The sequence below is a fragment of the Photinus pyralis genome, unplaced genomic scaffold, assembly GCF_008802855.1.
Source record: "Photinus pyralis isolate 1611_PpyrPB1 unplaced genomic scaffold, Ppyr1.3 Ppyr1.4_LG1, whole genome shotgun sequence".
In the NCBI taxonomy this organism is placed as follows: domain Eukaryota; kingdom Metazoa; phylum Arthropoda; class Insecta; order Coleoptera; family Lampyridae; genus Photinus; species Photinus pyralis.
The window spans coordinates 40,492,201-40,506,582 of record NW_022170249.1 but is presented as its reverse complement, the minus strand read 5'-3'; the positions used below and the strand labels follow the sequence as shown (position 1 = coordinate 40,506,582).

At 35.8% G+C, this 14,382-nt stretch overlaps 2 protein-coding genes across 2 annotated transcripts; both read right to left on the bottom strand.

Annotated features, from left to right (window-relative positions):
- Positions 1 to 32: 32 nt before the first annotated feature.
- LOC116161221 lies at positions 33 to 7,383 on the bottom strand. The gene is made up of 6 exons (XM_031474498.1): positions 6,783 to 7,383; positions 4,799 to 4,969; positions 1,590 to 1,835; positions 1,223 to 1,537; positions 88 to 1,001; positions 33 to 38 (listed from the first exon to the last, which is right to left on the bottom strand). The coding sequence occupies exons 1-6, from the start codon at positions 7,381 to 7,383 to the stop codon at positions 33 to 35; spliced, it is 2,253 nt and encodes a 750-aa protein (XP_031330358.1).
- A 2,339-nt stretch (positions 7,384 to 9,722) lies between these two features.
- On the bottom strand, positions 9,723 to 10,609 carry LOC116159195. The gene is made up of 3 exons (XM_031472141.1): positions 10,477 to 10,609; positions 10,265 to 10,425; positions 9,723 to 10,212 (listed from the first exon to the last, which is right to left on the bottom strand). Exons 1-3 carry the CDS (start codon positions 10,607 to 10,609, stop codon positions 9,850 to 9,852), a joined length of 657 nt encoding a protein of 218 aa, XP_031328001.1. The 3' UTR covers positions 9,723 to 9,849.
- Between the last annotated feature and the right edge of the window lie 3,773 nt (positions 10,610 to 14,382).

The window sequence follows — 14,382 nt, the reverse complement described above, 5'->3', positions numbered from 1 at the left end:
AACCTTGTTTCTTAATGGAGACAAAATAAATTTTAAGCCTGAAAATAAACGTTCAACGCTAACCTGCGTTGCAGGAAATGCAAGTACAATATGTGCCAAAATGTACAATTCAGGATGCGAGTGTTTATTCATACTCCAAAATTTCAACACATCACTCTTCCTGTTTATTCTAGGTTGCTCGCATTCGTAATTGTTTAGAAGACAATCAATTGGTTTTTGTTGTTCCTCTTGTACTGATTTGGATCCGCCTGATTTAATACTCGTAGGATGCAGTGACTTTCGTACAGCAACTTGCCTTTCCTTTTCCTTTAATAGTTCCTCGAAATCATCAACCGCCGACGTGTCAGTGTCAGTTGAACTTTCTGCAGCTATTGAAGGAACAATAGCTTCCTTATACATAAGCAAATGATACCATACTTCCTTCAAGTGACTCTTTGCTTTTTTGCATTGCTCCTTATCTAACATAATTTTATATCTAGGGTCAAGGAAAATAGCAGCTAAAATTACGTTATTTCCAAGCAGATCTTTTTCACGAACATTCATATTAGACACTATTATATTTGAAAAAGTTGAGTTAATTTTATTGGTTTCCATTTTACATTCAAGCCAATAACCATAAAAGTCGCTTAGTGTGAGTTGCTCACGTTGGAGCTTTTTTGTACATATATAGGCAGGTAGCAATGCTTGGCAAATATGATTAACTTTTGTCCACTCTAATTCGGAAAAATTTTCAAATTTATCACTTGATGTAATTGACATTTCCAAGCAAAATTCTTTTAAATCTAGCAAACTTTCCAACATCTTCATAGTTGACCCCCATCTTGTTACACAGTCAATTACAGGTTTTTTTAAATTCTGTTTTTTAATCATATACAAATATGTTTGAGTTCTAAGTTTTTTAATTATGTGCCTTGCTTTTAGAATTAAGGCAGCTACAGATTTATCTTTACTTAATGCTCCTTCTACTGCAAGTTGAAGGGTATGAGCCGCACAACGCATACCTAAAATTTATTTCCGATTAATTGCACATTGTTAAAATTAAGTGACGGTTGAATTTTTCGAAATGTAAGTACAAGCATTTTATTGATACCAAGCAATCTTGTCATTGTCAAGTTAACCAACGGAATGACTGTGATGTCCCCATACACTTAGAGAAACATTTCTACATAGCTACATTCATTTCGAGTTTTCAACTTAAATTTCAACCTCGATTTCAACTTACCCGTAATAAATACATGGTAGTTTAAATGGGATGGAAACGGATCACCTTCTTGTGGTTGCAAAAGATTAGTTAAATTGAGTATATCATCATCAGGAAATGAATTTAGTAAGGATTCTTGTGCTTCATCGTCTATTTCCAAATCTTGAGCTTCATCTTCATCCATTTCAACAATTTCCAAGTCTCCGTTACTTGTTGCCAACGATTTAATGGCCTTAATCATATTAGAACCATTATCCGTTGTAATGGTATAAATCTGACTTGGTTTTATTTCGAAGGAATTACATAATTCCAATATTATATTACTTATGTAGTCACCTAGAAATACAAAAACTATAGAATAGGTAATACTTATTATTATAAAACAAACCTGTGTGGCGTTCTGTTAACTCTTTAACTGCCAGAGTTTGTAAAACTATAGAATCTTGATACATGTACTGAATATTTATACCAAGAAAGGATCGATCCAATCGTGTGACCGCATCTACTTTTAGACAAATCATGGCACCAGTGATTTGCCTAATTATTTCTGACTTCATAATATTATATTCAGTATCTATGTAATTTTGAATTGATTCATTGGTTAAACTGATGTTGTCTTTTTTTGGCAGACCTTCTAGAATGGGTTCTAATATTTTTCTGAATCCAGAGTCACCCATTAACGTAAATGGTCTACCATTTAATGTCACCAACTCAACACATGCCTCAATTAAAATTTCCTTCGACATGGCCACCTGTACTTTATTTATTTCATTTAGTTTTTGTTGGTTTACTTTTTTCGAGGTAAGCTTATGTTCACTAAAACTAAAATATGCTTCTTCGAAGTCGTGGTATCTCATCAAATGCTTTTTCAAATTGGTACCATGATTTCCCTGTAACGAAGAATGTATTCAAACAAAAATCGACAAATTTTCAGGTTAAAGTCGCCTACTTTTAGTTTTGCATCACATATTTTGCAGGTAGATATTTTGTTATTAATAAAATGTTTATGTGCATTGTTTGATGATATTCGTCCCATTTTCTACTTCGCAAATCGCATTAACAGCATTCACTATACAAGTATTCACACAATTGAGAATTGCACAACAAAACAAATCTATTTTTAAAATGGTTGTGGCTAAATTATCGGCTACCTTTTTCCTTTCCCTTTCTGGCTACGGCTTAAAGTAATATTTTATCTTTTTTCAGAACGCGTTGGCCGGCGCGTCCTTCAACTTCCAATAACCTGTTCAGAACCGTAAAAAAACCGAAAAGAACCGAAAAAAATAATAACGGTTCCGGTTCTCAATAAGATTCAATTTCTGAAGAAATAACGGTTTCGGTTCGGTTTTCGGTCCTGAAAAAAATACCGGTTTCGGTCCGGTTTTCGGTTTTTTTTCGGTCCGGTCCGAATCCCTGGGGTGAAGCTGAAGAAATCATTGCTGCTCCTTCAGCATCAGTAGCTATGGATGAGAACATTATCTTTGAATTTACAATTCCTGAAACTAAAGTTTGTATTTTGTTTATTGACATCCACATATAAGTAAAGCTTACAACTGTTGCAGATTGTCTCAAATCAGGTTGAAGATGAACCAGACAAAGAAAACGAAGCTGTAAGGTGATAATGAGAAATAATTATTTAACTAGCCGAAATATTTTTACAGCAATGGACGCAATGAAATCCTCAGTCTCTGCGAATGCCCATTCATCATGCATTGTGTTCTAAAGATTTAGAACAAGGTAAGTAAAGTCATCCAAATCTGAGTTGTACGTCTTCCTCTTTTTAAATTTCCTCTTTAATTACTTAAGTTTCCGACGCAATCTTAAAACTTCCTCGTCCTCAGAAGACGACTAGGAAAAAGATGATTCGTTTTCCACTGATTTTCTTTTGTTATTTCCGATAATTAAAAACACAATAAATTTTTACGTGTGAGCGTAAAGCACCAAATAAGAAAAGTAATGAAGCGTACATGTCGGTAATTGGCGGAGAGTAGAGGGGGTACAGTCTGTAAAAGAGTGGTTTCGTTTATTAGCAGTTTTCTGCTCTAAAAATCGTGAGCCGAGTGCAGAAGTAGGATACTATACCGTTATTCAGAATCATCATCTGAAGAAGGAAACGATAGTACAATTCTCGCTGGAATAATCTAAGTAGATTATTCTCACCATAATAATGTTTTGATTGGCCGGAATATACTATATGAATGACTGAAATTGAACATTTCTATTGGTTTCGAGAAACGTCAAAAAATAATCCCCTTAATATTTAACATTAGCATGATCTCAGGTTGAAGGAAATATTACGAAAAATATCGAAAATATTGGTAATCTCTTTTGAATTATGAAAACTGAAAAAAAATCACTTATTTTTCTATTTTGACGTAAGTATTTGCGTATTAGGTAAAGGAGCCTAAGAGTACGCACTTAACTCTTTGCTGCACGGAGTAAGGAAACACCTTAGTTGCACGAGAAAAATTTTGTTTAAATTTAAACTTAAAAAATATGTTTCTGGGATCAAAACGTTAGTAAAATTAGAAAAAAAAATTAAAATTGTTAAAGTTTTAATTTATAAACAATTAAAAGGAGGTGGTACTGGGGTTGATACCACCATGTAGCATCGTGAAAGAAAAGTGGTTTCACATATTATTATTATTATTAGGCTTAGCTGCCAAATAGGAATATCTCAAGTACGGGCGGTAGGTAAAAAAAGCTAATAAGAATTTTTTTATTTATTTCTTATGAAATGGAATAAAACAATTTTTGTCGTCTTTCAAACATAGTGGGACTTTGCACATTGTGCACATCCATTTGGTCCGAACTTGTTTACTTTTTGTGCTGCAGTGCCCGCATCGTCTTCTGCTCGACCTAATGGGCAAATGTGCTGCTTCCCTTTGGCGAATGTTGTCAGGAACATATGGCTTGTGTTCCCTTATAGCAGCGACAACAGGATTACTTCTTCTTTTCTTAGTATTGGTATGGGTCAATGTTTCACAAACAAGATGTTCCACCACTTTGCGCCTGAAATTCTTCAGAGTCATTTTCGGTAAACCCAGCTTTTCATAAATAATGTAACTGTTCACAATACAAGCGTCAACAAAGTAAAAGAAAATTCGATGCCACCATTTTCGGCGTTTCCTATCAATTTCGTAGGAGGATTTTTCCTGGTCAAATTTGTCAACAGCGTTCATGTGTGCGTTGTAGTCGGTCAACATAATTGGACAGGGCACGTCTTCAATAGACCCATTTCTGGCTTTACGCTTGACAGTGGTAGTATCTTGAGGATTGTGGAAATTTGAAATCAAAAAAACTGCCCTTTTGTCTTTCCATTTTGTGGTAGCAATTCCTTTGTTGAACAAAATAATCATAGTCACCTCTTTTCAGCTGTTTATCGGAACTAAAAGTTGGCAAAAGTTATAGTACCGCAAGCATTAATTTTTTTATCTTTTAGATCATGCAACAAATCGACAGAACTAAAATAATAATTATCAAAGTAGATTCTATGTCCCTTATTCTCTAAACCAGAGCATAAATCTTTCACGACGCGTGGTCCTAAAGCCTTCTCTACATTGTTGTCTTGTTTTCCAGTGTAGATCTGAAACTTACTCAAATATCCTGAACCATCCGCCAAACACCAAACCTTGAAACCTCTCTTTATAGGTTTTTTGGGGAGGTACTGTTTAAGGGAACTTCGTCCTTTAAACTTAATCATGGATTCGTCGATTGCACCACATTCGGTTAGTGAAAAGCATTCTTCAAACTTTTGCTGCATAACATCTAAAAAAGGCCGCAATTTGAATAATTTATCAAAACCTGGTTGACCTTTCTTTGGCATAACTTCATTGTCATTGAGATGCAAGTTACCAAGTATCCAACTAAATCTGTTTACATTCATTAGTTGACTTATATATGGGTCATGAAGATCAGGGGATGAAGACCAATGATCTCGGTAACTCGGGAGAACTTTAATTCCCATTAATATGTTTATGCCCAGAAATGCCATAAATTCACACTTTGTAGTTGGGGTGATAGAAGTTGACTTTGACTTTTGGAGGTTTGTTTGGTTGGCATAAAGGTTTGTCTGAAAGACGATATGTTCCAAAAGGCCATCGTCAAAGAAGACTTGGAAAAGTTTCCCAGGAGTTGGATTATTTAAGTTTTTAATAAAATCGGCAACTCCACTATCTTGAACAAACGGAAAACATTGATTTGAGGCTTGTGTCTTGTTCCAGATAAATGTCTCTGGTGCAGGTTTGGCCGTCGAGGTAGATGGGGTGTCATTAGTCCGAGCATTAGCCCTTCTAGACTGTAATTGAGCAAGCGGTATATCAAACTCAGACTCATCAGATTCACTTTCTACGACCTGTAAATTAATTTTAGTATGCAATAAAAATTTAATTTTTATTATTAGGTACTTGAATGTCAATTATTTCATCCACTTCATCTTCACGATCGCTGCTTTCAACGCAAAAATCAGGTGCAAAAGATTCTGCATCACTGGGAATATCTGCATAAATATCCTCTCCGTATATCTCTTCGCATAATTCTTCCTCCGCCATGTCAACAAGCTTAAAAGCCAGTGGGTCCGCTTTGCGTTTACTGATAATGGTCTATATGATTGAGAGAAGTAGTCATAATAGCAGTGATAATAGAAATAAATGGTGAGCCACTAAACTATGAAAAAAGTTTATAATTTTTTGCTAGTTGCATGGTGGTACAAAGCAAGGACACCAAAAAACTAACAATTTTTGTAAAGTGAATCTACTGAAAATCATAAACTAGTACATGTAACAATACTTACGATTGACAAGCTGTAATATAATTCGGTAATCACCACGAAAATACTATTTTTACACAAAATTAAAACCAAAACAGTGCCACTAATCTGAAAGTTTTACGCGCGAAACAAAAGCGCGGCTAACTTGATTTTTTTCTGCGAGGGCGCGGCGACACCTATAATATGATATGCACACTCACAACAGGGATCTATAACCGCTGTGGTACGATAGTAGCACCATTATACAACGCAGTAAAAAATAATAACCAAGTGGTACGATGCGTGTATCACCATACCCAAAAGACCCACAATTAGGTGGTACATCGGGCAACCATCAAGCTGGAAAGAGTTAAGACATTATGCCATAGTACATATTAATGTTTGGTATAAGGTGAAGCATTAGAATAAAAGCTATTAACTACATTTATCTACGATTTATTTTTACTAGTAAAAGCAACATAACGGAAACAAAATTCTAAATAAAAAAGTTTTTGTGCAAATCCACAAACGCGTACTCTTGTAAGTACTTGCATGCAAGAGTACGCACAAGGGCACTTAAGAGTACGCATGTATAATTTTAACAAATATCACACACAAATTCGCCTCCGGAATAACAACAACATGCCTCATGCCACCACTGCATACATTTAGAGCATTGAATCCAATCTTCTGTGGGTGGCTCAATAAATTGTTCATTGCAACCTGGACAATGAATCTCTTCATGGGAATCTTTCGTCTTTGCACCTAATTCCACACTTTTTTTTCCACGCACTATCTTCCTTTTAGTGATCGTAGTACGTTTTTTTGAGGTACCTTCCGCTATTTGCCTTTTTGTTGTTTTAACTTTACTCGAGAGTTTATTATTCTTTAAAGTTTCATCGTGGTTAATGTTTTCTTTTTCTTCCAACATGGTTTTATACGGAGTGCTTGTTAAAAGTTCTGATTTCTGAGCATTTTTTTGTCGGTTTTGAATTGTCGTAATTTTAGGGTATGGTTGAAGTTCGTGTGGACTCATTATGGACATATTTTTTGCCTTCATTTCTTCATTACCGCGTGAATTAACCAACACGTCAGTTTCCACTGGAAGTATAAGCATTTCTGGGTTTTTTTCTCTCCTATCGTGTATAATTTGGTCATATTTGCAAATTTCAATGTCATCTATTTCGACAGTGTAAGGTTCAGCTAGCACATTTACAGTATGTTGCCTATTACTAATAGTTAAATCTTTACCAAGAGTCTCTCGCGTTTCTAAAACGATAGTCCCATCATTTATACGGTGTAGGTCTAGTCCTTCTAGTTCTTCCGTTCTATCGGTAACGATCGGTTCATCCATTCTGTCGGTGACGACCTGTTCTTCCATTCTGTCGGTGACGACCGGTTCCTTCACTCTGTTGATGATGACCGGTTCTTCCATTCTGTCCGTGACGAGAGATGGTGCGAAATCTTCATCAGTGAATACTTGTGGATTATACGGAAATATACCAGTCGAAAGAAAGGAGTTCACTGCAGTTCCAACGCTTGATACCCTGTAGTAAGCGTTTTTGAATAGGGAAGACCTGCATTTGGGTAATCGCCTTCCCAGGATTGTTTACCAACCAGTTATCGCACAGTTGGCTGTAAGCCGATTTCAATGGTCCAAAAAATCCCTTATCCAAAGGTTGGATTTTATGGCTTGAGTGTGGGGGTATTGAGAGGAGGTGTATGAAATTATCTCTGCAGTAATTAATCACATTTAATGTTCTATGAGAAACGTGGTTGTCAAAAATTAACAGGACTGGACTTTCTTCAGTTGGTTTCACATAATCTTTAAAATGCTTCATCCATTGTAAAAACAATTCACTATTAATAAATCCGGAATCCGATATAAGAGGCAAGGTTCCAGCAGGAGCCCCGTTGTACAACTCTTCTCGCATTCTTTTTCTAGGAAAAACAAGCGCAGGTGGAATGTAAACTCCACTTGCGCTAACACAGCAAACTGCTGTCACCAATTGTCCACGTTCTGCACTCACGACTTTTCCAACTCCTTTTTTACCTTTTTGCGCAAATACTTTCGGCAACTTGTTGGGAACAGTGGACATTCCTGTCTCATCCATATTATATATACAATGCGACGGGAATTTATATTTTTCATAAAGAAATTTTAAATTTCCAAAAAATCTCTGGATTTGTGGTTTATTATTAAAGCCAATTAACCTTCCAATAGCACATTTTTCTGGTTGACGCAAAGTAATGTTCTGCCGCCGACAAAAATTCTTTACCCAAGTTTTTCCAGCCATTTTTTTCCATATTAAATGGATGTTGTATTTTATTCGCTTGCGCATACTCATAGGCAAACTGCTTTAAGTCTTTCATGGTAACACCATAAAAACGAGTGTCCATCTCCCTAACATAGTCTGCTAACTGAGCTTCCATTTCTTTTGTGAAAGTGCAACTATAACGTCCCAAAGAACTGGGAACAGTGTCACATTTCAGTCGTTTTCGAAGCGTCGCTTCGGGGATGCTCATTTCAGCAGCTATGCTTCTTTTGCTTTGCCCCTGTGACAACTTCTCTTTAATGTCTCTCATAATATTTTCGGTAAAGACGAGTTTTCGATTGCTTTTTCTTTTATACGAAGTCATGTGTGCGACCTATAAAATATTCACACCTGAGTCATGGTTGTATGTAAGAGTCAGTCAATTAATTAAAATAAATCAATCAACCAAATTAACATTTAACAAGTTTAATTGTATTTTAAAGAACATTTTTGTAGAGTACGAACTGAGTGCGTACTCTTGAAACTTTCGATCTGCGTACTCTTGAGCGCCTCGTTGTTCCGTTAAAATTTAGGTAATAAATAGTTCCTAATTATAAATTTTCGATTTACGCGATATCAAATAACATACCTGATATAATAAAAGGTTCCTGGAAACACTAACAACACTTAAGTTTGATATGATTTGTTAATAATAGCTTATTTTGTACACCGCAAAAGTTATACTGAAAACCGCCAAACCAACGGTCCTCAAATATTTCAGACATGTGAAAGGTTATGTAAATTTCTGTTTTACCATCCAACCTGCAATGTAAATAGTGTGATTAAAACATATTTTGGAGATGGCATTAGTAATCCTTCTAATGAATAATTGCTGTGCGTACTCTTATAGACCGCGTACTCTTAAGTGCCTTTACCCTATTTTTATACCTTTTTGGTATCGATTACCGCGAAATGGCCCACTGGCTACTCAACATCTAAACTACGTTTGTTTTTTTTATTATGTTTAGCAATTTTTTTAGGAATTCTAGTGAAGCCTATGAATCAACAGTTCATAAATAAATACGTACTTTGCTCTACGAAATAAGGCAGAGTCTGATTGAATGAAATTGACTACCACTATGGGCAGCGCAAAACAGTAAGTAAAATTTAAACTTAGAAAACCAAAATTATGTTTAGCATTACAGCGAACACCATGGCCATCATCCAGAGACCCATTGAGACGGAGATAAAGATGTACAGTATAGCACACAACACGAAAACAAGTCACTGACGGCGGCCCTGTTGGAGGTGAATGTCACGGTGAGTTTAAATGAAACCGTCCGAACACTAGTGTGCCAACTCGCTAGGGCCATCAAATTTATCCATGATTGTGCCTTAGAATTCAGAAATGCATATTCACTTGCTTTTTTTCTGCGTATTAATGAAAGTATAAAAGTTACAACCTTTATTATACAACTTCTTTCAATTTACAATAGACAAATGTGATAATGGGTATATTTACATGGTAATGACATACAGAAAACCAACCTGCACGATTAAACATTATTCGCATTCACCGAGAATCGTTTTGATCCCTCCTGGTAATAACAGATAACAATTTTTGGAAAAACACAAGCGGTCCAAATTTAAACTTTCAAATGAGGATTGTGGTAACGGACGTATTTTAATAACTCTTCATTTTCTTCACAGACAAACGGTTTGCGATGGTGGCAAGCGACATCGTGCCAGTTAACACCGTCCTTATAGAAGTTATTGAGAACGGCTAAACAATTCTCGCTGGCACCGCCTTGTTGGGCTTCACGATTATCGGGTTGCGGACGACCAATGCCACCGTTTTCAGACCAATCGTTTTGATCCCTCGTAGTGGTAGGTGCCAATTTTTGGAAGACGGCGGTCCAGAACCACCCGTTAATCGCAACGGGTTGCAAATCGGGACGTTCGCAACCTTTGAAATCACAGAGGCGGCCAGATGTCCAAATGTATTTTACCTGTAAGTGGCGATCTTAATGAATTCGACTAGAGCGAGAGATAAATACTAACGTGTTCTCTAACGATTCTTTCCTTAATCCATTCATTTTCGACACTGGTTTCAATAGATATAGAGTCCATGCAACGTTGTCGGCAGTAATTACGAGCACCCAACCAGTCTTCCTCAGTTCCGCGTAGACCTGGATCCCTCCAGCTCATAAAATACCCCTTGCCTAAAGTAAGCTAAGCTAAGAATTTGCATGAATAAAAGTAACGGTTTTTACCATCAGGTGTACGTTCATGAATATTCCGCTGGGCACAGAGACTTGGTACAGGTCCTTCTAAAATTCTGCCATTTGGAAATTGAGCGGAAACAGCAGAGACAAATACGAACAACACAATGCAGTTTATCTTCATTTTGCTGCAAGTGCAACTAAAGTTATGAATTGCATTTAAAATAAGTGCGTGACTTACCCAACTAGCTGACGTCTCGAAACTTTATGAAATTAAATTGTAAGTTTCGGAGTATATATAGAAAGGTTAAGTAGATGAAAGACAAAGACACATATAGTACCTAATTAATAATTACCCGCGAATCGTTTTTACCTTGAGTACTATTAATGTTTAAGGATTCCGAAGAATTTTAATAGCGAAAGCGCAATACTAATTTCACCACTACTTTCATTGCGTCGTGGTTATTAGCTAATGAAGTTTTTGACAATTCGAAGAAATCAACGGCAATTTTGTCCTCGATTTTTACATATTTTCAAATCTGTTGGATATTATGTACAAGGTTTAAACGTTTTTTGATTACATATGTCCGAAATGCACTCTTAATAGAATTTAAACGCACAATCAAACTACCTTCGCGTTGCTACTTTTTTTAATTAAACTGTAAGATCACGACTTTTTTATAATAAAGAATTGTAAAAAAACCTGAAATAGTAGTTACTTTGGGTATAACGGCCGAGCTGTGCACATCATAACTTTATGCCTTGCCTCACATTCAGTTAAACTAGTCAAATACAACATGCAACGAATGGACATTTAAATGGGAATCAGCTAATTAGGAGCGCCATGCATATTCAAAATAAAATGTAGCAAATATTGTCATCAATCTGTCTTCCTGTAGCATCATCTACATTATCTAAAACCTCTATTTCTGACGTCCTTTCCAAAATATTATAATTATGTACTCTCTTCTTCCATCAGTTTTGTAGCGTAATACAACGAATTTGAGGTAAAGTTTATGTGCTCGATTTTCTGTCGTCTGTCTGTCTATTCCATCGATATTTCGGCCTCTGGACCACCAGAGACTTCGGGTTTTCGCTAATTGATACCTGCTATGGTCTATATTGGTCCGTTACCGATCATTTACAGTTGCGTTACGCGGAAACATCCACCAGTGGGGTTTGAAACATTTTTAACTAGTTGTTAAGGTTATAAGCATCTTGACTCTCTACATACTATTTTTGTATTTACTTTAACTCCTAAGTAGAGCTAATGCAAACTTCTGCAAATACTACTAATAATATTTTAAATCGATTAGGATATAGAGCTACCAATTCTATCCCATTGCCTTTGCAAAAATCTCTCAACTCCATCGTTAAATGAGAAGAATGCCCATCGACAGAGAAGATTGGAAGTGGAATGTGTTTTCAATTAACCGCGGATCAAATATTTCGTAACAAATTCATAAAAACTCTATCCCGTCATCTACCCAGTCTCTGCCCATACAACTAAAGTTAACTCTGACTGTTCTTAAGGTGCGATTCCACGATGAGATTTTTTCATGCGATTTTTGTGGTAGTGTTAGTCAAAAATTTAAAAATCCAACACCTGTTAGTTGACCGCATGAATTAAATGTCGTAATTTTTGCCTTTTTGGGCATGTCTGTGTTCTGTATTTTGTAATCATTTAATATCTTTGTCAACGTTTTAATTTAACAATGCAACAAAACACTCAAGGAATGTTTGCTGTTAGAAGAATACTCGAAGATGCCTCAACAGGCAAATGTATTGGTGAGGAACTTACATAGTGGTTAAAATTTTCTTCCCCTTTAATTATTTTACATCAAACATTTATCAGCAATTCGTGGTATAAATCTTGGAAATGCCACAAGAAGGATTTGGTCCCTTATTGTGACCGATTTTGTTGGTAGTAGATTGAGCTGGGTCGGGGCAAATGAAAAAACCAAGTTGCAGTATTTAAATATAAACCGAATAATTGTAGGTAAATTAATATTGCTTTAATACTCAGATTTGTTAACACAATATGAAGCAAAAATCCGATTTTAAATTATTTTCCTCGCGTGTCATACCTATAGTGTCCCTTGTTCACTTGTCGGCGATGTGGGCACGATCGGCGTAGTGTCCGTCGGCGAAGTGGGCATGGTCGGCGTTGTGTCCCTTGCACACTTGTCGACGATGTGGGCACGGTCGACGTAGTGTCCCTAGTCGGCGATATGGACCTTCAAAAAATCGTGTCGGCGTTGTGGGCATTCGGCGAAATGTCCCGGCCTCCTCCATGTCACATATAAGTTAGGTTTCACGATAGTTTATTCATATCTACAAAGGGCAACTACTTGGCAAACTTGTTTTAAATACATAGGGTTCAAAATATTATTACACATTTTTTTTGTTAAAATTTACCTTACTCGCTTATTCAACTATTGGATACCTTTCAGATGGTTTTGGTTGTGTGGGTGACTTACCTATACTACATCCTTGAGGTATGGTATTAGAGAATATATGGGTTGGTATTCTTTCATAGTTGAACATAATCATTAGCGGTTTTCAATCTTAAAAGTTGAAACATACCATATAATAAATCATTGTAATCAGAGAAACGAGCTTTATTAAAAAATGCTAAAATCCAATATGGCTGCCATCAGAAATAAAAAAGTTACCTACTGTAACTTCCAAGTGTAGAGTGCCTTGAATGTTTCGATAACATAACACTGAACCCATTATACAATCACATACAGCTATGATTATATATATATATATATAATATATATATATATATAAAATATGTATATAATATATATATATTATATATATATATATATATATTTATACACCCGTACTTATGGCAATGTAGATTTGGCTACACCGCTTGCGTAAAAAAACCGGGAAACGTGTATTGCAACAAGTACACTTCGTAGTTCCGTTGACATATACGTATAATTCTATTGCGGCGAGTACCGATATTTATGTTAGATACAAGCAATATGTGTTGCCTAAAGAACAGATTCAAGAAAGTAACTAATCTTCTGAATTCCAAGTTTTGTGATTATCCGCGAGAGCAAAGGAAAGTCGATGTTGTCCGTGAACACGATAACTGTCAAACATGTAGATCGTGAGTTCGTGAATACAAAATAAGGAAGGCCCTTTTGACATCACCTTTAGTTATGAACCGAATTGCATGAAATTTGATACTTAGGCACTGAGAATAAAAGCAATTCGAACGCCAGTATCAAAATTTGGTTTTGCAACTTTTTTATTTATAGGGGCATTTAAATAAAATTTGCTACATTGGCACTTGGAATAAAAGCCAGTCTAACGCCAGTATCAAAATTTGGTTTTGCGCGTACGCGATGCCAACTTTTTTGTTTACGAAAGCGTTTAAATGAAATTTAATACTTAAGCACTTGAATAAAAGTAAATGTAACGACACTTTTAAAAGTTTTGGTTTTGCGCATGCGCAGTGCCAGCTTTTTTATTTATAGGAACATTTAAATGAAATTTGATACATACGCACTTGGAATAAAAGTAAATGTAACGACACTTTCAAAGTTTTGGTTTTGCGCATGCGCAGTGCCAGCTTTTTTATTTATAGGAACATTTAAATGAAATTTGATACATACGCACTTGGAATAAAAGTAAATGTAACGACACTTTCAAAGTTTTGGTTTTGCGCATGCGCAGTGCCAACTTTTTTATTTATAGGAACATTTAAATGAAATTTGATACATACGCACTTGGAATAAAAGTAAATGTAACGACACTTTCAGAGTTTTGGTTTTGCGCATGCGCAGTGCCAGCTTTTTTATTTATAGGAACATTTAAATGAAATTTGATACATACGCACTTGGAATAAAAGCCAGTCTAACGCCAGTATCAAAATTTGGTTTTGCGCGTACGCGATGCCAACTTTTTTGTTTACGAAAGCGTTTAAATGAAATTTAA